Source organism: Centroberyx gerrardi, chromosome 20 (genome assembly GCF_048128805.1).
Source record: "Centroberyx gerrardi isolate f3 chromosome 20, fCenGer3.hap1.cur.20231027, whole genome shotgun sequence".
Classification (NCBI taxonomy): domain Eukaryota; kingdom Metazoa; phylum Chordata; class Actinopteri; order Beryciformes; family Berycidae; genus Centroberyx; species Centroberyx gerrardi.
Genome location: NC_136016.1, coordinates 18,096,031 through 18,120,872, shown reverse-complemented (window position 1 = coordinate 18,120,872; position 24,842 = coordinate 18,096,031). Strand labels below are relative to the sequence as shown.

General features: G+C 40.2%; 3 protein-coding genes across 3 annotated transcripts; 2 read left to right on the top strand and 1 right to left on the bottom strand.

Annotated features, from left to right (window-relative positions):
• Positions 1-288: 288 nt before the first annotated feature.
• LOC139932859 (tubby protein) lies at positions 289-5,982 on the top strand. Its single transcript, XM_071926789.2, has 12 exons — positions 289-365; positions 1,373-1,532; positions 1,743-1,976; positions 2,314-2,436; positions 2,598-2,756; positions 2,881-3,041; positions 3,698-3,859; positions 4,022-4,134; positions 4,416-4,530; positions 4,620-4,718; positions 4,834-5,005; positions 5,491-5,982. The coding sequence occupies exons 1-12, from the start codon at positions 324-326 to the stop codon at positions 5,622-5,624; spliced, it is 1,674 nt and encodes a 557-aa protein (XP_071782890.1). The 5' UTR covers positions 289-323; the 3' UTR covers positions 5,625-5,982.
• Positions 5,983-9,830: 3,848 nt separating this feature from the next.
• On the top strand, positions 9,831-14,503 carry LOC139932877 (interleukin-21 receptor). Its single transcript, XM_078290939.1, has 8 exons — positions 9,831-9,950; positions 10,645-10,750; positions 10,861-11,063; positions 11,665-11,810; positions 11,962-12,136; positions 12,307-12,412; positions 12,763-12,841; positions 12,926-14,503. The coding sequence occupies exons 1-8, from the start codon at positions 9,848-9,850 to the stop codon at positions 13,382-13,384; spliced, it is 1,377 nt and encodes a 458-aa protein (XP_078147065.1). The 5' UTR covers positions 9,831-9,847; the 3' UTR covers positions 13,385-14,503.
• A 250-nt stretch (positions 14,504-14,753) lies between these two features.
• LOC139932809 (SUMO-conjugating enzyme UBC9-B) lies at positions 14,754-24,020 on the bottom strand. The gene is made up of 7 exons (XM_071926710.2): positions 23,703-24,020; positions 21,676-21,754; positions 21,452-21,535; positions 20,825-20,897; positions 18,586-18,695; positions 17,233-17,312; positions 14,754-15,544 (listed from the first exon to the last, which is right to left on the bottom strand). Exons 2-7 carry the CDS (start codon positions 21,739-21,741, stop codon positions 15,481-15,483), a joined length of 477 nt encoding a protein of 158 aa, XP_071782811.1. The 5' UTR covers positions 21,742-21,754; positions 23,703-24,020; the 3' UTR covers positions 14,754-15,480.
• Between the last annotated feature and the right edge of the window lie 822 nt (positions 24,021-24,842).

Genomic DNA, 24,842 nt, shown 5'->3' with positions numbered 1-24,842 from the left:
ACTGTCCATACTGACTGAGCTGTGAAGTGGAGTTTAAGAGCATTATCCCCTTCTAATCCACTTTGCCTTCTGCCACATGCAGGTGGATAGACTGTCAGATGGAGCAGGAGTGGGAGAATGAAACACTTCCACAGCTCCATATTTAATTGCTGAAAGTTTTCTTGTTTTCCTTTTGACACTGAACACTTTCTGGCATCGAGTACTTTTGATGCTATATTTCCTCTGTTATTCTGAGACATCGTGTATCTGTTGATCATCTTGTAGGCCTACTCTGTGATTAAGGGATCTTACAGCAGCGAGTCTTATTTACCATTAACTCAGACATGGAGGACCCAGATATGCGTCAACAGAAGCTGGACATCCAGGTAAACAAATGTTTAATGTCATTTAGATATGAAATACATATGGACGGTTTACGCCAGTACCAGTGGATTTAAAGTCAGTACCAATAGCAACGATAATGTTCTTAATAAGAAAATAAATGACACATTTTTTGGGGCTATTTCACTTCAAATACATAGTGTGAATGATAATATCTCTGGGTGGTATTTGCATTTAAAAAAGGATAAGCAACATGACTCCATGCTTTAGGGCAGTAGAACAATGAGCTATACTTTTCCTTGTTTAAGTGGCTAAAATGGAGGTAGGCTATAATAGCCTTGCAATTAAATATAAGCTATCTTGAGTTTCATGGTCTAGATGGTCACAGGCTACCTGAGGCAGACATTTACCTAGAAACTAGCATGAAATCACCTGTTGGCTTGCAACTGAACCTGTTACTCAGGCCCAAATTAGATTATGTCTATTTACTCTTTGGACTCTAGGTTGAGTGTAAGGATGATTCTGCCATTGAGGGTTTTTTGTTGTTTTGTTTTTTGTAAATAGGAAAATTGGTGCATGGGTTACTGTATTTAAAATCTTGCATCCATCATCCTGTCCTCAGTTGTCAGAGAGAGTTAAATCAATTCAAATTAATCATCTAAATTATATTACAAATAATTATCTAAATTATTCCAGAAACAAAACACCATCAAAAGCACATTTACAGTTAAAAGCCCAACCTTGGCCCTTTTAGGAAAACACATTATGGCCTTTTCTTGCACATCAGTTAAATAATAAAATATAATGTTATCATTCTTCTGACCAAAGAAAATGTCTCATTATACCTGTTGTTTATCTTAGTTCTTTCCTTAGCTCATCTTTGTCATGTGGACCCATACTTCTGGAAAGCACTGTATTATATCAAAGTGATAAGACGAATATACTGTATAATAATTCTAGATCTGTACCTAGTTCTAGCTCCAGTTGTGAACCGTATGGAGAGGCAGAGTTGACACAGTTTGAATTGAGTTTAATATTAAATGTCCCACAGCGAACTCTTCTCATAAAGAAGCAGCAGAGGAGGAGAGCCGACACTCAGATGGTGACGGCCAATCGAGACGCTCGGCCCAAGAACCGGAAGCACAAGGCCGGCAGCTCAGATGACATGGCTCTGCTGATCAGCCAATCCCAGAGCAACACTTCCTTGAATGGTTTGCAATAATATGAATAAGAATAATTTATTATTTTGTGAAGTAGAACAATGGCAGACTGCATCTTTTACAACTTTACCGATGTAACATTGGTCAGTCTTTTTAAGATGTAATTTCTCTAGAAAATCATTTTCCACAGCATTGTACAATTGGACTTCTTACTATATAACAGTTAAAACAGTTGTATACTTTTGTTTTCGTCTCCTATAGATGCTCAGGTTGAACATGCCCATGATAATCCACTGGAGGAGATCACTCTCGGTGAGTGCGGCCTCACAACAACGATGACGTCAGATGAGATGCCTCCTGAAGGGCCTGGCACCCCCAGGAAAATGAACCTGGACATCGAGAAAGAGCCGGAGCCAAAGTCTGAAGTGGAGACTGATGCCCAGGAAGATGGAAAAAAGACCAAGAAGAAAGGCGTGAAAAAAGAAAAAGCCAAACGTGAGATGAAGCAATTGGCATATTTTATTCCTTATGTGAATGTGTCTGTGTGTTTGTGTGCATTTAAGTTCCCGCCCCATCAGATAAGTTAGGCAAATTACACAAAAAATTGCTCAGTGTACAACTAGTGATGATAGCTGAGATAGTATGCAAATTTGTCCGAGAGGGCAAATTTACAGTTTAATTACAAATTTATCTACAGGAGAATCTGGGGCGTTCGGGGCCCTGCATGCCCAGTCAGTAATCCCTGGCCTGTGTTTTCATGCATGCATGTGTTAAATCTAGAAGACACCTTCCTTTAATAAATTATTCATTGGCAACTTACTGCTTTTTTCAGAGCTGGAACAGAACGAGGGAGAGGACAAAGACAAGGAGAAAAATGAGAAAAAAACTAAGAAGAAGGACAAAGCGAAAGGATCAGAAGACACGGAGAAGAAAGACAAGACACACGAACAAGAGCGTAAGAGTAACATCAATGTTTGTGAATTTATCCTCTGCTATCTAACTGTATTCTACAGCTCTAACATTAAAACTGGCTGTTGGTTAAATGCACTACACATGGAACACATGAAAATGCTGCCACTCAGCTTTTACAGTATGTAAACGTCTCCCCATTTGCAGAGAAACATTTCCTGGAGCTTCCAGATCTTGAGACAGACTCAGTGGTGGAGTTGGTGAAGTCAAAGATGAATAAATCTGATGAGAGTGACAATGAAAAGGAAGACTGCTCCCAGAGTCCTGCCCCGCAAACCCCTAAGAGGAAACAACAACTCAACACATGTGAGTCATCTGTCTTCTGTGCCAATCCAAGGTGGGATCAATAATACTCTAAAACAATTGTTTGTCACGTGGAATAACATTGTGTGTGTGTGTGTGTGTGTGTGTGTGTGTGTTGTCTCCACAGCCAGGTGCCAAATAAGCGACGACAGCAAAGACGAGGAAATAATCGAGAAGGAAAAAAAAACAGGAAAGACAAAGAAAGGGGAGAAATCTGCGACGAGTCTGGCTTCACTCAACTCTAATTACAGGGAGAGTTCGTCATCAGACAGTGATTCAAATGAAAGAGTGAGAAATTAAAACCTACTAAATTACAAACTCATTAGCATATTTTCAGAAGTGAATTTGGCACGTATGCAAGTTGACACGTAAGCTGTTTTGACACAGAAAAGCACAAGGAAGTGAGTGGTGGGGAAACCATTCTCAACACAGATGTGACCAAGTCAACTTTGCTCGAGTCCCAAGTCAGTCTCAGGTCCTGAGGCACAAGTCTCAAGTCTAAATGTAGATTATCAAGAGTCCAGTATCAATTTAATATCTTAAAGAAAACAAATATGTAGGACCTTTCAATGTAATATGGTTTTAATAGTATAATAACTTACTAAGTACATCATCAGTTTGATTTCTATAATCAGTTTAAGCTTCAATAAATTCAATCATTTCATACAAATTCAGAAAGCAGAATTTAAATTCAGTTGTGTGGTGGAACAAACAAAAAGTAATTTACACAAACACAAGATCTTGTGTCAAGACTTTAGAAACCTTCTGAAGTCATCAAAGTACAAAGTACAAGTCAAATCAAGTCCCAAGTCACAAGTATTCTCTTCATACATCAAGTCAAGTCTCAAGCAATTAAAATAGTGACTCTAGTCTGATTTGAGTCCAAGTCATGTGACTCAAGACCCCACCTCTGGTTCTCAGTGACTCTCCCTTTGTCATTTCAGTCGACTTCTCCCATCTCAGTGGAGGATCTGGAGAAGTTTGCCTTGCGTCCCGCTCCGAGAGACGTGACGATCCAGTGCCGGGTCACCAGGGACAGGAGAGGCGTGGAGAAGGGACTTTACCCCACCTACTACCTCCACATGGAGAAGGAGGACGGCAAGAGGGTCGGTGCTTCTGTGAAATTTGATCCTAGTCATTGCACATACTCTTGTTTTAGTTGCACTGATGTGATCTTGCTTTCTATAGCCATCACAACTCCATCTAAGTTCTCCTTTTCCATCTGTCTCCTTCTATTCTACGATTCGTTCTTCATTGCCACCTCGAAGGTATTTCTGATGGCAGGCAGAAAAAGGAAGAAGTGCAAAACGTCCAACTATCTCATCTCCACTGACCCGACAGATCTGTCCAGAGATACAAACAGCTACATAGGAAAACTAAGGTATATCTCCATTTTGCTGTCATGTGAAAACTTGGGAAACTTGGAGATTTCCACTTCAATTGAAGGATCACACGCCCCTCTATGGGGTGAGAAAATTCTCCGACCTCTTGGACTTATGAAACCCTTTCAAAACCTTTTGGACAATGTCAAAAATGCATTGTCATCAAGCTGAAAACAAAGCTGAAAAGTTTACATTTTGGAGATACAAGGTTTCACCCAGCGATGATTTGTTCTACCTGTCATCTCAGCATCATTCATCTGATAAGGCCGGTTTGTTTCAGGTCAAACGTTCTGGGCACAAAGTTCACGGTCTACGATGGAGGAGAAAACCCAGAGAAAAAACCCTTCATCAAAGAGTGTGAATCAGTCCGGCAAGAGCTGGCAGCAATTTGCTATGTGAGTCCAGCCTTAATACTTCACACTTAACTTTCCTCCATTTATGTCAACAAATAAAATCTGTAACACAATCAATGATCATGTTCCAGGAGAAGAATGTTCTAGGCTTCAAAGGTCCCAGGAAAATGACAGTGATCATCCCTGGCATGCTGGAGAATGATGAAAGAGTGTGCATCCGTCCAAAAAGTGTACGTTTATGAAAAGTTCCTCAACTTTTAAAACTCTGCAACGCAAATGCAGCATATAAAATGCCACTGGGAAGGTTTTGTCAAATGGACTGTGATTTTGTAATTTTCTTTCCAGGATATTGAGACTCTACTGATCCGTCACGACAACGGCAACACAGACAACCTGGTCACCCTGCTGAACAAATCCCCCAGCTGGAACGAACAGACCCACTCCTACGTTCTCAACTTCCACGGCCGAGTCACCCAGGCCTCCGTCAAAAACTTCCAGATCGTCCACCCTGACAACGGTAAGCTGTGAACGACTGATTCGCTCGACAACCACAGGAAACGTCTCCGAGAGCAAGATACCTTCTCGGTAGCCAAACAGCAGAAGGCTTTGGTTGTAGCGTTCATGTGCTATCAGATATATCGGAAAAACGACTTTCCTGCTCGGAAATTTCACATGAACTCCCTCCAAAGTCGGATGATTAAGTTGGAAACTCAGAGAAAGTTTTGCTCATGATACAATGGTGACCTTTAACCCCTCTCAGCAAGGCAAAAAAGTCAGTCAACAGTAGAAAAACACATACCCATGCACCTTGTTGTTAACCAAACTAACCGAACATTTGTTTGAAGTTCCATGGTCCATGTTCGTTTACTGTATGTCTTCCAGTTTTGATTTTCCGACAAAATTGCACATGAATGCAACGCTGTAGGTGTGTGTCTACATTCCTAACTTGCCCATCATCCCTCTCCTCCCCCTCCTCCCTCTATGTGTTGATCTTTACTCCAGACGATTACATAGTGATGCAGTTTGGCCGTGTGGCAGAGGATGTGTTCTCCATGGACTACAGTTTCCCCATGTGCGCCCTGCAAGCCTTCGCCATCACCCTCTCCTCCTTTGATGGCAAACTGGCCTGTGAGTGATGCATGTCGGCGTGCCTCAAGTGTGCAACCTTACAGCTTAAACTGTCCGCGCCCAACATGATCAGATGTGCTGTTGATAAGAGTATTTGTATATTTGGAGGGTCAGTGTTTATTGAATGACAATAATTTGGAGTGAAGAAGTAAAGTCATTTTTTACCATTACCATGACAGTAAAGAATCTGAAATCATGTCTTGTAATACGCTGGTGCATTGTAGAACACTACGTAAAAAAACGTACAAATCATGTGCAAAGGCTTAGACTTAAAAAGACACTTTATTGCTTCATTGGTCTAATATTTTGATTATCACTGATTTTATATTTAAGTGGAAGCAGAGTGATTTCAATTTATCACACAATTTATCACAATTTATCACACTATCACATTTCATTTTTGTTCTTTTTATATTTTGCTGGATGTCTACAAAATGGGTGCAATAATTATTGATGACAACTGTATAACATTAAATGATAATAACACAATATTTGCAGATCCACGACTCTTTATTCCTGTTAAACTAATGATATTTGTGCATATACTTGAAAATCTACTTGGTGATTTCATAGATCATGTATTTCTACTAAGTTTCTCTTTGCCATTTTTGATGTTACAACACTAACATGGAAAGTTTTCTTTCAATAACAAGCCATCAAAACTTCACATCATTTGCAGTACTCTAAATATTTTGATCTTGACATTTGAGACATGAACTTTTTGCCTTCATGCTGCTGCAGTTGCATCACTCTCCTCAGATCTTCGTCAGACAGAGTAAATGTTATTTGGAACTGTAGCTATTTTCAATAGAAACGCCTCTAGGTGTCTTCCCTATCTTCTTTAGACTTTATCACAAAGACGGAAGCTCTTTAATCAAAGTGCCGAACACTGAGAAACGTATTCATATCAGATGCTGAGGGACTGCAACAAGATGCAGATAGAGCCAAACATATCATGGTTTCTCCTGTTGCGCAATGTAAAGACTTAACAAGCCTTCCATCTCACAAGAGCTTCATTACTGATCGCAAACAGGTTTTTAATACGTGCTTGTATTGCTTCACACAGAGGAGAGAGAGAGCTATTGAGGTTCCAAGATGCAAAAATAGGCCACAGTTATGCTCTGTGGTAGAGTAAGTTGACCACGACAAGTACTGATAGTTTTATTTGAATTCAAAAAAAAAAAACAACCAAATTAAACTCATACCTCTGTCTGTGGCATAAAAAGACACTTGACACAGCAACCTGTATAGTAACATATATGTATACCTGTTTCCTGTCCAAACTACTGTATATAGCTAGCTCTGAAGACGTGTGGCAACCGTGAACAACCGATGACTACATCTTCACTTTTAACCTTTGCTGGCTCCCTGTTGCGACACCCGTTAACAAGTGATGAAGTTCATGCATTTGAACTTTTGTCAACGAGTCCTCCAGGCATTGCTCACCCTTTGATCTCATGACTCCAAATCTAACAGTTTTGTGTAATTAGAAATCACGTTTTTTCTCGTCAAACTGAAAAAGCCTCAGCAAAAGGTTGCTTGCTGCTGATTTTACCTCCGGATTTGTTGCCATTTACTTTTTTTATGTGCTTTAATAGATAGATTACATCCCAACACAGTGATATGGATTCCGCTGGTGTGAAATTTATCATGTTTACAAGCTCAGTATCAATGAAACGACACGCATTCACTCAGCACAGAGGAAGAGAAACATGATCTCGAGCTTCAGTATCAGTTCTAATCTTTAATCGAGTCACACATAACCACCAAACGACTGATCTCCTTCTATCACACGCACACACACCCACACATACACTACGCTTCACTACATGTTGCCATCACACTCTTGCAAGTGGTAATACATTCTCCACCAGTTACTGTCATCATGTTGCGATTTCAAATGAATCCTCTCAAAAAGAATCACCAATATGCACTGTCCTACATATATTGACAGTTCAGAAAAAGTCTTTTCTTCCCAATTGTTCCCATCTGTCACTGTAAACTGATCAATATAGCAGAAATGCCATAAAATAACCCTAAACACTGTCCATCAACATGAACTGTCTGCTTTCATGTTGGTATAGAACTTCACATTAAGCTAAAATAGATTTACTGATGGGGTTTCGCTATTTAAGTCACTTTGCTGTTATTCTGATCATAAATAGTATTGAAAATGTGTTTTGTGTTGTTGCTTTACCCAAGGCTCAAGATCAGCAGCTCACATAAGAACTCTACCTCAGTGTGGCATGATGGGTATCAGATACTGAAGTCCTGGAGTCGTCACATCCTTTAGCTGTGAGATTGAGGCCAGATATCAGTCTTTCAGATGAACACACTACACATGGCATCGCCCTATCTCCCAAACACAGAGACAGACCAGTCAGGTGTATTTCTATATCCCTTCATCACAAAAGCAAGTCTCAAAAGGACTTTACAGGGAACAAACCTGCCTAAATCGAACCAATCAGCAATCAATCACAAAACAAAATGACGGAATATGGTGTACAAACAAAATAAAACACAAGAAAACAAAACAAAGCACAACAAAAAAATAGCATGTTGGAAGATTTCATATATAGAAGATAATCCTCTGAAATTTTTTGATATGTTCTATGGTCATCATGTTATTTTAGACACTTTTTGGAGGAAATTCTTATGGCTCAGAATGTAATGGGTTGAAATATTTGCAACTGTCAATATTTGCAACTGGGCTTTGGCTGGTTCACCCGAAGACTTTCACATTGTTCTTGTTCTTGTTCTGAATGCATTGCAGCGTTGATTTGGCTTTAAACTCAGGTTCATTGTCCCGTCTCAACATGAATCTTTCCCCCAAACTAAGGTCTTTGGCTCTGTGAAGCAGGTTCTCCTCAGGCTCCATCCTTTGTTCCCTCTATCCCCCTCCCCCACCCCCCCACCCCCCCACCCCCACTATGCTTCAGGGCAGGGAAGGTATTAGACAGCTGATGAACTGTGCCCAGTTTCCGCCAGACATAGTGCTTTGGGTTACAGCTGAAGAGTTCAATTTTTGTTTCATCAGACCACAGAATCTTTCGCCTCGTACTTTCAGACTCTTTCATGTGCCTTTTTGTAAACTCCAGGCTGCTGTTGTGCAGTTTTTTCAAGACTGGCTTCCTTCTGCCCACTCCGCCATACTGCCCAGATTTGTGAAGTGCTGCACCGACTGTTGTCTTCTCGGCAAGATCTCCCATCGCAGCCAAAGGAACTTCGTTTTGTCAGAGCGGTCCTTGGGTTCTTGGATTTGTCTCCTCCCAAGGTCCTTCTGCCTGGTTGATCAGTTTGGACGGATGATCTGCTCTTTCCTTATGATGAAGCTGTAAACTCCCAACACTTTTGGGAAATTGTTTTATACCCTTCCCCAGATCTATGGCTCCTCACAGTCTCTTAATTTTACACACAGCTTCTTGAACTTCAGGGTAAAGTTTGTGCTCTGACATTACTGCTGTCATCTGTGGGACTTTAGACATTAGTCTTTTGTCCTAAATCATGTCCAATCAGTTGAATTGGCCACAGGTGGACTCCAATCAAGGACATTCAAAAGGTGGATGCACTTTAACTCATTTTAGGAGTGTCACGGCAAAGGGGTTGAGTACTTATTGACTCAAAACATTTTAGCCTTTGATTGTTAATTAATTTGTAAAAATCTGCAGATCTGTAGATAAAAGAAATCCACTTTGACATCATGGTTAGTTATTGTGTGTAAATCAGTGACAAAATCATTTAAATCCTTTTTTGAAATGTGGTGCTACAGCCTCAATTCAAACAACACCGCGGTTACAGTGATGACAGAATAAACCAAACTGACAATTCAACAAAGGATGATTTTCTTCCCAAATGACTGGGTCTGATGATGCATAGGCCTACTGTTGAATACCAGATTTCATTACAAAACACACCAACCTCAATGCATAGTACTAAGTTAATGATGTTAGATTGGGGGAAAGATAGCTTCTTGGTTAAACAGAATTGGTTCACACTACAATGTTTTTCAGCCTTTGGTTATGACATGTGACTAGATTACGGTTGGTTTCGCTGTAATCTTAGCCCTCTAACACTTATCACTTTCTCAAATAAGCACATCCTCCACTACCAACATCTCAGCGATAGCTATCAGTTTGAAGTGACTCTCTGCTCCCTCCCTCTTTCAGCCCTCAGAAGGTTTTTCTACAACTCAGGGCGACATTACTGCATCAAGATCTGACAAGCTGGGGTGATGCGCGTCTCGGCCGATCTGATGGAGCAGGCTTCTCTATCGAGGTGGAAGTCCATGCTGCTGATTGTCTTTCTGCTCATGTCTACCAACTCTACAATGACAGGTTATTGAATTACCACCATCTTCTACTATACAAATTCTCTGATTCAGCCTAAAATCACATGATCTGTAGTCTGTAGAGAGAGAAATTCCATTGTCTTAAAATTAGAGGCTTTAAAATAACTTTGGGAGATATAATACTAAAAACTAGACTAAAAGGGGACCTGACATTTTGATGATTTAAAAGTGCTATGATTGCATAGTATTTTTTTTTACACAGTGACACCCATATTTTGGAGGTTCACAATTATCTTCGAGAGGAAAGGCTGCTAATACTTTTAACCTGTTAGTCACAAACTGTTTATGGATAAGGAAGTATCTGTCGACGGTCTACAGCTCCTCCTGCACCTTGTTTCCCCACACCAGTGCAAAACATATACTTATTACAGTCATACCGGTACATTATTTGGATAGTCCAATTCTGTTACTCAACTTATCAAGTGACTAATATGTGTATATATCTACTAAACGTCTACTGAGTTTCTGGTGATTGTCACAGCAGTGTAAAGTAGTCTATAGGTATACAATATCTGGGTTGGGGTTAAGTCATAGTCATAGAGTTACACAGTCTGTAGAGATGCATCAAATAAGGCAAGTGATACTTTGTTGAACATCTACTTCTGGTCACCTGATAGTTGCATATCAGCATTAGCCTATCCAAATAAAGTGCTACCCTTATTACTTGTTATTATTACTAGATGTGGACCATCCCCTTCGATGTGTGACTGACTACCTGTTCACCATCAACTGTTCCCTAAAGATCACACCATCAGACAGCAGCTCCTACTGGCTCCAAGTGGAAGGGTGAGGCAGATTCCACTTTTTTTTTACCGACACATTTCACTAATGCCTTTAATATCATGATATCATGTTGGCGGTCTTATTGCTGCTTTGCCTCTCCCTATCATGGCCAGGCTGGCAGAGGAAGAGAAGTATGTGTGTATGCTGTCAAACACCAACGGGTATCATTTCTGTTCGTTGAACACAAATGAGCATGACCCAGATGCATTGAACTTCTTGGATACAGACATCTTTGAAATCTCTCTCTGTCACAACACACGTAACGGGTCTAAAAGCTGCAAGCTGCTGGACGACAAATACACACCTAGGAGAAACAGTAAGGAGCATAATGATCCTGGCTTGTTCTTTGTCACACCCAGACACACAAACATGCAGAACAAAGTATGCATTAAGAAAATAGGTCTCTCATGCGGGATCATCATTACAAACACGTTTCACGGACACGCTTTGTTCAAACACACAGAACTTTATTTTTAATTCTAGTCAAGATCCCAAGGTTTCCAAAGATACCAAACATTTCATACTGAATTACAGGGTCATGTGTATAAAATCATGCACAAGACATCTAGATTTTTTCCATTTGTTATAATGGTGCAGCCATAAAAAATGGCATCTTGGGTTTGAATATTTCACTCAGTGTACGCATGCTATAGCTTCAGGGAAGCATTGGAACGAGGAGATACAGAATATGTATGTGACATGGTTGTGCGGTTTGGAAAAATGTTTTTACTTAAAAGCTACTTACGAGGAAATTTAAGGGGAAACTCAGGGTGCAAGGGGTTAATTCTGAGGGTATTCAAGCCTAACAAGCTGATTCAAAGGCAGGCTGTTTTTTCAAATGTCCGACATTTCATGGACGTTTACCTCTTAAAAAACTGCGTATGTTTGTTTTCTTTAATATGTCATTCTCTTGACAGTTACACCAAACGCGCCATGCTGCCTCACAGTTAACTCAAGTAAATACCACTTCACCTGGAAAAGTAGCTATGACCTTCCTGGCGTCCAACTGAGCAACAAACTGTCATATGAACTCCAATACTACAAAAGAGGCCACACAGAGAATGTAAGATTCAGTAATAAACAATCAAGCATGGGATTCCCTTTGTTGATGGAAATAAAAGGATCACAGATGCTTTTTGGGAAACGTAGTTCTGGTAATTTCCCCTTTTGTAAAGTCTCATAAGAGCTCAGCCTTTTCACTCGTTCTTTTTCAGGCAAGGTCAATTAACATAGAAACAATTTACTACTCGCTGAGGGATGTTAATTTCAAACCAGGCACTGACTACTCTGCCAGGGTGCGGTCCACTCCCAACCTGTCCACACCATCCTACTACATGGGACAGTGGAGTGAATGGTCATCTGAAGTCTACTGGAAGACAGAGCCACTCGGCAAGTCCCTGAGATGAACAGCTCATCTAGGCTTACGCATTTGTATCTTTAATTTGAAAGCAACCTGATGACAATGCAGCAATTTAACCTTTTGATTTGACTTTTATTCCTACATTTGAGCCTGTGGCAATTTCGCTTTTCTTAATCTTTTCTACTTCCCATGTTCCCAGACAAAATTACACATGCTCCTCAGCCCCGACTGGATAAGAGGGTGTTCATCCCCTTGTGTGTGATGGTGCCACTCGTGTTACTTTTGTGCTATGCTCCTGTTAAAAAGTAAGGCCTTCCTTCAGCTTTTTACTCCTCAGTAAATGCCAAATCATAGGACAGAGAGAATGCAATGACCTGCAATGCAATTTCCGATATAGGGGAGAGCGGGGCAAGTTGTCACATGGGTAAGTTGTCTCAGCGGGCTTATTTCTGAAACTAAATATTATAGAGCCAAGCTAGAAAAATATATTGTATCTCAGTAGTAAGGAACTGCTGAGAAATACACCAATAAGTAAAAAGGTAAAAAGTGACACAACATGCCCTGGTCTCCCCTATATACATATATATATATATATATATATACATATATATACACACACAGAGCATTATCATCATTATAGTCATCATGCTTGCAGGTGGAGGCAGAGTGCCTTTATCCCAACTCCAGCACCCTATTTCCAGTCCCTATACAGTGACTGCCAGGGAGATTTCAAGGTAGGTTTCACTGGTCTTTCCTCTCACGTAATAAACCGAAAACGATTTCATGAGTCCCTGCAGATGAAATGACTGTGGTTTTAGAGCTGGGTGGTGACGGCAGACAACGTAGCTGACCTGCTCAAGGCCGAGGATACCCTCCAAATCGACACCATGACCAAGTGCGCACATGTCCCGGAGAAAGACGACCCCTCTCAGTATCACCACCAGCTGATGGAGGACGGCCTATGCGGATCCGACCCAGCGTTCGACGGTTCTCTCCTGGGCGTTCCTTATGCCATAAGTCCTGGACCCGGGCTGAAGAGCCTGTCCCTGGGCTGTGAGCAGGAGAGCGCTGTTGAGGGAGACTCGGGGTGCTGGCTCTGCAGCGACACGTCCTTAGAGAAAGGCACTCCCTGGTACAGCAACGAGTACTGCACCTTGAGCGCTTTCCAGAAGTCCGGTTCAGTCACGGCAGAGCGCCGAGGTTCAGGAAGCTCCTTCAGCATTGTTAAGTCTAACGGGGATTATCAGAATGGATGCCATCAGAGCAGCGTGATCTGATTTAGGGCTGGGTGATAAATCAATATTATCGCTTATCGTCTTTCAGTGGAATCGTATTGTGATGATTTTGGGATATCGTGGATAAATTGACGATAGCAAGCAAATTTTACTTAAAAACTGACAAAATGAGGTATGAAACATTTTAAGGAATATTATTTGAAAATTTCTGTTTTGTTTGACATCACACCTAGCATTAGGGATGAACATTCGATTATTTAACATGCGATTTTGCATACGCATATATATATATATCATCAATATAAAAATCCTTGATTATCGTGATATTGATTCCAACTACATTTCCCAGCCCTAATTTAACCGATACTTCTGTACACCTGATGTAGAAAGGTAGTTGGGAACACACACTGTTATTGAGTGTGAAGCTGAACTTGAAACCTTGGGAAATGGAGGGCCAGAGAGAAATATAATGCTTAATAACGCAACACTCCAGCAGCCTGAAGTGGAAAATAGACAAATGTTTCAGCAGTCCACTTTCATTGCTTTCACACTACTGAGGAGTTTAATAAGTAATTTGGTAACAGTTTATAAATTCAGCATGGATTTACATAAACTCATGAACTGTTCTCATGCTATTATGCAGAATGTAGAATCTAGAAAATTCATGTATTCATAGCACAGGCTGTTGCTTTCATGTCTTTTCAAACAACTTAATTTTGTAAGAAGCTGTAAATATGCAGTGAATGTTTTATTAAACTCCAGAGTTATATATTTTTTTTGTTTTTGCCTTTTATTCGATAGTTTACAGTAGAGTGACAGGAAAGATGGGAGAGAGAGAGAGGGATGACAAAGACTCCAGGCAGGAGTCGGACCCAGGACCCCGTGGGGTACGCACCTGGCCAACTGAGCCACCAGGACGCCCTTATACTTTTTAAGACTGCCTTCATATGGGGCCCAGGCTCATGACAACACTGACTCATGTCACATGGGGCCCCACAATCCATTTTGTGTCCTGGCTGGTAGTTTAAACACCCCATGAAATAGAAACCAGAGTTCAGTTCAGAACTTGTGACAAAATATGATTGTAGACATTTTATCACTGTACTAGGTTTGACTTATGGGCTCATCATGCCTCTTTAGAAATCACTAGCATGCTAATCTATGGAAAAAATAAATATAAGTTTGTACACGTTGTTTGATCGATTGCACATTTCCTTAGCCAACACCATGTCCTTTGAGTATCTCATGGTCAGCTATATCACCAGCACTCAATAAAAAATAACATATGAATTGGGTCTTCTAGAAAACACAATTTTGCTTTGCTTTGTTTCTAATATTTTACCTTTTAACTTGTAATAATCAGCCAGTTATTAATTTGTTAGTTTCCAATAATGCTAAAGAAAAGGTTCGTAGAAACAATTTTATTTACTCCAACACATACATGAACAAAAGCACCATATAAACTTAAAGTCTGATACAGAAGTAAGCCTACCTGCTTCAGTCAATGTGGCCATTTTCTTTATTCCATAGCAAACACTCTGAATAACAAAAAGACAGCCAAGGCAGCAGATTCTATCATATATTACAGCATGCTGAATAGAAAACCTGCGAAAGAGAATTAGACAGAGCCATCTAGAGACACTAGTGAGATACGACAGTATAAAAGTGCCATTCATTATACAGCAGTTGAAATACTGACAATGAAGTAATAAGCAAATTTTACATTATTCTTGGAAAATACAGGGGGGAAACTTAAGGAATAGACCCTGTGAAAGAGCAAAATAAAAACAAAAAGACAGACATTTTCTTCCTTGAACATTGATGACAATCAGCTTGCATGGAGTTGGTGAAACTGGTACCGAGCTGTGTCCCTTGCACCACATAAGACAATTAACGGCTAAAAAAGAAATGACCAGGGTGCTGGAGCACCCATCCCCTCCCAGCATTATGCGCCAACCGGCAATTAAGAACAAAAAATGGTAGGTCAGAGGAGAGCGGATGGCACAGAATGTGTGTGGAGTTTTAAATAGAAGTCTTTAAGCAAGTCCCGATGTGAGAGGAGCACATTCATTGAGAGACCGAGCGGGGAGGTGATTCTTGTTTAACCCATTCCTTCTGCCGGAGCGGAGTCTTCGCCCTTACGAGGGGGAGAATTTTTTGGCTTGTCCTCGAACTCTCTTTTCATATTCTATTCTGTTTTGGCTGGAAGGGGGTTAAAACAAAAACAAAAAAAAAATCAATAGGGTAATCATGATGGTGTGATGCCTCAACGAAATCACAACAAATATTTCCAAGCAATTTCCAAAACCAAAATTTTCCCGTTTCCTTTGTTGTCATGAAATCACCCCATACAGTTTGACATAATTTTACCACACAGCACAAATACATGAATCCTTTTCTGACTGATCTTTTGTGAGCAAAGGTTTATCGTCATGTAAAAGTTCATCTTTCAGGCTGATAAGCAGCATACGTGTTCACATGCAGCAATTCTTAAATGTAAAGCATCTCATTAGACCTAGCTGGTGTGCACAATGCTTATTGTACAACAGCAGTGTGAACCACAAACCACCAATGAACCACTTCATCTGCGTCGACTCGATTAGGGTGTGAAAAACAAAAATTTCCTGAAAAAAAGCTTTAAAGCAGGATTTATACTTAGTCCCAGACCTTTAATATATACACATTTACACACAGACAAATGTTCGTGGCCGTAGGGTCACTGAATATACTACCTCATGCAACCTCAGCTACACCTCTACCTTTACATTTGAGACATGTCTCTTTAAAAAAAAAAAAAAGGGTAGGCTCAGAATTTTTTAAAGAAGCCTATTCAATCAACAACTAATTAAAACAGCCCCACCTTAGAACATTAAAGTGTTCACATCAGTTAGGCGTTTTTCCCTTTTGAGAAATTGGAACCAGCCCCGTGTTCACAATGCAACGGCAAGTGAATGAGGAATGAAGTCAATTTTAGCATCAAATGGAAGCCAGTCCATCTACTTCCACAGCTGTAGTAATGGTAATAAAAAACAGATCTGTTTCAAAGAACTTGTGAGATTTAAAGCTACAATGTCCAACTTTTTGACAGTAAAATGACAATAAATAGGATATTTTTGACATTATCATTCTGTGTGTCTGTGACCCTGTGTGCACATGCCTTGATCCCCCTCCTGTCTGCCTGAAAATGGCCTTTCCATGGTGTTCGGGACATTTTGTGGCGTATACCATTTGCATTGGCCACAGTGTAGGGAAGTCATAGCGTGCAGCAGACAAAAAAAAAAAAAAAAAAAAAAAAAAATTAAAAAAGGGGACATCGGCATTGCTTGTTTTCGTTTTTAAATTGCAGGTTGGTGTTCACCGTCTACTTCTTAGCTTTACGAATGCCGGTTACCTCAGCCTCAAGTGTTGGGGTGTCAAGTGTTGGGGTGTGATCTTGACCAACTGAGGGGGAAGAGGGCAGAACTAACAATACACTTCCTGCCTCAAGGCAAAAAAGTTGCATGCAACAGTCTCGTTCTCCATTATTGTCATTTTGTCTTAGGTTTGTCTTTGTGTACTTTCACTATTCTTTGTTTTTGTGTACTTGTATTATTGCATTGCTTTTGAGGGGACCCCCTTGAAAATGAGATGGGACATCAAGGTCCCCCCCCAATAAACAAATTTGAACTAACTTGCACCACAAAAGGACAAGAACGTTCCTTAGAACCGTAAAGCGGTGAAACGCCAGCAGTCCAACCTTCTAGGCTTCCTTGGAACATTCGTTTATGAACCCATTTGTGTCAAGTGTTATAAGAATTTTAGTTCGTAAAAAGCTACATGTATAATTCAGATGATTTGGGAGGGGGTGGGGATTATATTACAAACCACGGAGATGAAGTCAGACCACTCACCAGTAGATCGTGTAGGCCTCTGCTTGGGCTGGATCCTGGATATTTGGCTCATTTAGGAGTTCCTGGATACCCAATAAGATCTGCAGAATAAATTAATGAACCAATGAGACAGAAGATAAGCACAAAGTTTAACCTCAAGTGAAAGCCTTAAAATGAGCAATTTATTCTGTTTTACATGTCTAAACGAGTCTTTGGTGGGCTGCATATCGGTGGTTATGGGTATCTGTCGGCTGCAGAAGATCTTTGTGTTGGTTACATGAATCTCCAAGCATTTTAATTTTTGTCAGATCTTACAGAGGATGCAAAGACTTGTGTGTTTACCAGTGGAGTCTATATAATCGACCAATCAGGTTGTTCCATTTTGATTTTCATGTGAAAATCAGTGGACACTCATATCAAAGAGGGTAAGAAACAAAGCCAGTTTCCACATAATTCTAATCAGTCTGGAATTGAGTTAAATATCTATATACTTCATTTTCTTCAACTTATCATAAAGACACATGTCCAATCTGGATTTGCTACATCCCAAAATAACAATGAATAATGTGAAATGCATGCAAACAATCCCCCCAATCATTTTTTTTTCTCTTAGACATTTGATTGGTCATTAGCTTTGTTGTACTTTGTAAGACATTTCACATTTAAAGTGAAGGTCCTGAACTAATACAGATATCTGACAAGATTTGCTGGTTGCAACTTTCAAACAACCCATTTTAAAATTGTCTTGAGATTTTTTCCCATATCCATTGATGTAAAAATAGACAAAACAACATTCCCCCAGGGTTCCCTTAATGTTTTATATAATTGTGTATTCATTTTAAAATAACACTAAACCAATGTGGTTTCTACTCTTAATTTTGTGGTGCACCAGCCTTTTAAGACTAACCCTAACCTTTTGTTATTTTTTTTTGTAACCCCTCCAAGCTCTTGCCACAACAATGGGCGGTGCTTGTATCACCTTTCCTGAGAAAATCTGTCACCACTGCATCATTCCTTTGCCTTTTATAGCAGATGCTGCGTGAATTGATTTATCTGACTGTTGCATTGATGATTCACATGTAAGGGAAACCACATGCTGAAGTCAGTTTAACTAAATCAAAGTAGATTTTTTTTGCCATCTAACCCACTAACCCAAGATCGCCCCTAAAGGAATACTGCGCTGAAAACCTTCATGTCAATATAATGAAAAAAACTTGCTTCCCTAATCTAATATTAACAGAACAAAGACTGGATTGCTGTTTCACGTCAGACTACATGCAAAATACAGAAATAAATTGAGCTATTTAAAAAGAGTGAAAACTTTTTCGAAAGGTCAGTACTGTGAATGAAGTAGGTGTGCTTGGCAATCCTAACCTGCTTTATTGTGATGGCTGGTCTCCAGTCCTTGTCCTCCTCTAGAATAGATAGGCATACTGTGCCTGATGGATACACGTTTGGATGGAAGAGTGGAGGCTCAAATTTACCTGCAACACAAAAAGAAATGCAAAGTGTTTCAGATACAACACAAAAGTCTTGTAAATACTAAAATACTTCTGAACTGCAAGGGATGGACAAAATAACAGAAACCCTTAATGTATGGATATCAAGTACCTGATAAGGAGTAGAGCCACCCTTTGCTCTTAAAACAGCCTCAATGCTCCTTAGAATGCATACAAGTCATTAACTGTGTTTAAAGGGATATTGCACCTTTCTTCAAGAAAGAAAGCCTCCAGTTCTTTGAAGGATGAAACAAGTGGAAATCTACACTGAACAAAAATATAAACACAACACTTTTGTTTTTGCTCCCATTTCATGAGTTAAAATGAAAGATCCAAGACTTCTGCTATGCACACAAAAGGCTTATTTCTCTCAAATTTTGCTCACAAATTTGTTTAAATCCGTGTTAGTGAGCACTTCTCCTTTGCCAAGATAATCCATCCACCTGACAGGTGTGGCATATCAAGATGCTGATTAAACAGCATGATTATTGCACAGGTGTGCCTTGGGCTAGTCACAATAAAAGGCCACTCTAAAAATTGCAGTTTTTAAATCACACAACACAATGCCACAGGTGTCGCAAGTTTTGAGGGAGCGTGTAATTGGCATGTTGACTGCAGGAATGTCCACCAGAGCTCATGTTGCAGCATGATAATGCACGGCCCCATGTTGCAAGGACCTGTACACAATTCCTGGAAGCTGAAAACCTTCCAGTTCTTGCACGGCCTGCATACTCACCAGACATGTCACCCATTGAGCATGTTTGGGATGCTCTGGATGTGTACGAGTACGACAGCGTGTTCCAGTTCCTGCCAATATCCAGCAACTTCTCACAGCCATTGAAGAGGAGTGGACCGACACTCCACAGGCCACAATCAACAACCTGATCAACTCTATGTGAAGGAGATGTGTCGCACTGCATGAGGCAAATGGTGGTCACACCAGATACTGACTGGTTTTCAAAAAAATGCATATCTGTAGCCCTAGTCATGTGAGATCCATAGTTCAGTGCCTAATAAATGTCTTTTTTCAAGATAAAACTGCACATTTTAGAGTGGCCTTTCATTGTGACCAGCCCAAGGCACACCTGTGCAATAATCATGTTGTTTAATCAGCATCTTGATATGCCACACCTGTCAGATGGATGGATTATCTTGGCAAAGGAGAAGTGCTCACTAACCCGGATTTAAACAAATTTGTGAACAAAATTTGAGAGAAACAAGCCTTTTGTGTGCATAGAAAAAGTCTTAGATCCTTTATTTCAACTCATGAAAAATGGGAGCAAAAACAAAAGTGTTGCATTTATATTTTTGTTCAGTGTACTTCCCATAAAAGGTTCAGTGATGTTTAGATCTGGTGATTGGGGCCATGGAAGGAGTTTGACTTCATCCTGATATTCACAAAAGCCACTCTTGAATTTGTTTAGCAGTGTATAATGGGGGCATCATAGTCTTGGAATATGGGAACAGTGTTTACACCACAGGGTGCAGCTGGTCCTGCAAAACAGCCTCATATTCCTTGGCCATTATACGGCCATGCAGAGCCATTATCCGACCTAAATCCAGACTCCTATAACATGGATGTGCACACTATTACAGATTAACCACCATCTTTAATAGTTCGCAGCAGATATTGTGAGTTGAACACATCCTTTTGCTTTCTCCACTGCTCAGGACTCCAGGTTTTGTGCTCCTTACATCAAGTTATGCATCTTAGTCCATTGGCTTTGGATAAAAGCAGTTTCCAAATTGCAGTCCTGCTATAAATACCAGCTCTGTGAAGCTCACTGTGCACAGTCTCTGACTTCTGTGTCACAGAGGTGTGAATTCAGTTCTTTGGTGTTTTTGAGGATGTCATTTTGTCATGTAAAGCAACTATCCTGTAAAGAGTCCTTTGTTGGTGAGCTCCGACGTGCGTGTGTGTACAAGTGTGTATGCATGTGTTGGTCAATTATCCATAATTAGTGTTTGTGGTTCAGCATGAATCGACTGTAGCATGCTGATACATTTCCATACAGTATACACACACACACACACACACACACACAGTACTGTTAATGTGAGTAGTACTACTAAAGATTGTGTTAGTACTGAGCACAGGTCAGACAGTAACTCACATTTTGGAGGCGAGGAAGGATAGTCATCCTTGAACAACATGCGCAGTTTGAACAGGCCTCCTTCCCAGGGGGTCTGAGAACAGAGAATAATAGATTCCAAAAATCGCCACATATTTATCTAGACCCAAAACAAAAAAGGTGTCTACATCAAGTTTCTCAATAATGCCCTTTAGAAACTGTGTCATTAATAGCAGCAGGTGAGACACCAATTGCAGTTGACCTCAAATTGAACTGTGAAATTTGATTCCAAGGGCAGGTTTAGGGTTTTCAGAAGCCGGATCAAGCTCCCCCTAAGGATATTCATAAAGTTTTCACACCATAGTTTTGGTTCCTGAGAAATTGGCTCAGTCTTCTTCTTGGCAATAGTTAGCTATGCTGACAAGTGAAGAGGATATGCAAGACATACCACATACCTCCAGAGTTGTAATAAGAATAAGTAATAGAGCTGCTTTTAAAAAAATAAATAAAAAAATAAAAAAGACTTGCATGCTATTCTGCATTTGCTATGCCAGTGTCACTGTCTTGGCTTACACTGCTCAAAGTGCCATATCTGACAGGGGCCACTACATAAAGCAAAAGGTGGTATTGTTTGCATACTTCAATTGCTAAACAAAATGATAACATTACCCCCTTCTTGCCAGGAATAGCGCATTCCCAATTCATGAGGTTCATGGTTCCATCTGGATTTTTTGTTGGTACAGCAACAAATCCCTGAGAAATTAAATGAGCACAAACAGTCAGAGAGCCGCGTTTACTAAAAGAGTGGACACTCCTCTTTCTACCTGAAGAAAGTCGAAAGAGGTCAGCATTGTAAAACCTGAAACAAGTGCATCTTATGAAATACTACTTACAAAAGGATGGTCTTTCCGCCATGCCTTGCGCTCCTGGGCAAGCCGGCTCAATGCAATGCCAGACATGACTGCTGGACTCCTGCAATCAAACAGACAATTTTGAGTCTACAAGAGATCAGTTACAAAAAACAATGTCTTGTCCTGAAAAAGAAACATCCCATCATCACTTCATCCAGATAATGTGAAGTAATCAATGATACAGCTAGTAGTTACAATTTGGAAAAAGGGAAGAATGAGTCTAATCTAAAACATTAATGAAATTAGCCTGTTGTCAGTTGACCAAAAAGTAAACGGCTTTATATATATAGAAAAAATATATATAAAAAAAAAACAAAAAAAAACACAGGACTTTGTTGACTAACCACTTTGCTGATGCCACATTAATGTGTCACTTGTCGCTATTAGTGGTGGAAAAAACTCCTTTGTAACTTTTTCAGGTGGGAAATTAAAACTAGACAACACCTGGCAAATTTTGGCTGTGGCTGGTAAGCTCGTTTACTCAAACCACTTTAAATTGACCATTGTGCAGGTGCGTTTGTATTTTAAACATCTAGTTGACTGAAAGAATAGTGAAAGTGAATGGTTATTTATGAGCTCCACCAGCCAATGTGCCTGTGGACAGAGAGTTTTCTGCCCAACTCTCTATCCACAACTAATATGGCAACATGGATTCATCCAGTCCAGGACTTTGTGCAGGAGATCAGTTTAATTGCCTTGAAGATTGAGTGGGAACAGATACAGTGGAGCAGCAGCACTTTATGTCCAAGACAAATTTCCCCTTGGGGACAATAAAGTTCATCTTATTATTACTATAATATATTGTAGGACTTTACTACATGTCTTCCTAGAGCGGTGATGTCCAATTGTGTGCCATGGAGAGCTGAGAGTCTGCAGGATTTCATTCCAATCAAAGATTACACCAGGTGTTATCACTGTTTAATTCCTCCTCTCTGGTTGAAGCCTGTTAATCAGTGAAATCAGCTGGTGTAGTGTTTGATTGGAATGAAAGTCTACAGACTCCATGGCACATCACTGGAGACCCATGTCCTAAAGTCACTGACCGATACGATGCCATCCATCTAGCTCATAAAAAGCCAGATCATAATTAACCTGCTCTTAAATTTTACCTAACTTGTCTCTCGCTATAAAACTGACTAGCCATCCCACAATGCTTCAGTGCTAACTAGGAGTACAAATTAAGTTCTTCCATAAGCACGCTTAATGATCTCTATGGCAACGACGCTTTTGACGTAGCCATAATAGCGAAGCAACAAAACGCTACCAGCAAAATTAGTGCCTACACGGTAACGTTACCCGTTGACTTCACAGAGTAGAGCTCCACTTTACCAACTTAAAATTTAACTTTAACAGCCTGAATATGTTGAGCCTAAAGCCGAGCCACATGAATACATGGGGCTAGCGAAGTTAGCCAGCGGTAATACACATCTGCCACAAACGTTTTTGAACTCTTCAAATAGTGGCCAGTAACGTTACCTTGAAACTACGGGGGTTATAAAGTGGAGTGAACTCGTTAGCTACATTAGTCCAATGTCCATCGAGCTCCTGGCTAAGCTTGCTACCAACGTAAACGTTCACAAATTGACCCTCAAGCTATCCAACATTATTAGCAAGCTAGCCGGTTAGCTAGATAGCTAGCTCATGTGCGCCAGAATCCTGCTGCCTAGCAGGCGCTGGCGCGCTGATAGCGCTTGGCGCGGCCTGATGCAGCACAAAAATGCGCACATGCACTTGATTTGGCCACAGATCTGGTTGCGAGAAAGTGAACACTGCTTTCATTTTAACGTTGAATACTACCTAGTTTGGAATCGCTATCAGTATTGTGAAAAAAATCAGCAGTAATATACCATATCATAACCCATGGTAGAATAGGGACAAAGAACGCCAGAGCTAAAAGGCGCACATTTATGCATTCACCAAACTAGCGAAAATGGCGCAAACTCAGGCGGATTAAATAACCTTATATACCGACAAAATTAACATGTTGAATAATGGAAATTTGCTCTTACCTTTCAGTGTGGCTATAGTGGCTCGGGTAATTAAGCTATATGAATTAATCGTGTTCAGATCGGGTTAAACCTTATAAAGTTTCCCTCCTGAAAAAATCACCCGTTCCGACTCAAGCCAGAGACAAAACTAGCGAAGCGAGACAAGAATCCCCCGTATACTTCCGTCTTTGCTTAAATATCCTCAGATTAGACCGCATCTGTTGTGACTGCGAGTCGGTTTGTCTGTCAGGGACTCCGTCGGAAAACTTTCCTCTGGCGATATGCTTATTAGTTTTAGTTGTCTTTGCGCAATATATAGTTTCCACTGATGGTGCTCCGTGCATCATAAGTGTCATTAAGTTGATGAAAATCACGTTTGTTTGGCAGTTGTCACACTTCGCACATGCGCAGTGGGACAATGTGTATTGCCGCTTACTCGGTAGCCTAAATAATAGAAACAAGCAAAGGTAAAACTTTAAATTGTCTAGGAGAGACTCTGTATGCTCGATTTCGATCATGATGCGTTGTTGTTGTATCAGAAAAAAAATCTTTTTTGCATCCCATGCGTCGTCTGTAGCCTGGATATGCGCAGGTGCTGGATATCCCATTCTAGCGGACGCTGAGACGGATTTTTATCTTCTTATATATACAATCTTTGTCCCGACGAAGACTATTAGGCCAAACAACCGACAACCCGCCTGCAAAATTGCACACCACTTGGCAAATCTATGAGGATATACGAAACACATTCAGCTATGCTAATTAAAACAAATAATTGCAATAAACTTTTTCTCGCAATCATTGTACCTTTGACGGAGTTTTTTTGTGTGTACAATTGAAACCAACAATGCTATTTATCCTCACACCCATTTTCGTTAAGACACATAATTTAGCATATTCTTCAAATATAGATTTTTATGCTCTTCGAGCTGGCAAAATTTATTGTAATTTTATCAACTACATTTAAACAGGCAATTCTTTAGGCAACTATGCCATAGGAATGATTTTTGAAGAAATGACACAAGAGGTCGCCATTTACTTACATTTCCTATTTCTTTCTATGACTGATCTCTACAGGTGAAAGGACACCTCTGTATGCAGATTTCCAACTACTAGTTATCCATTACTGCTGAAAATAGAAATCTTACAACAGAACATATA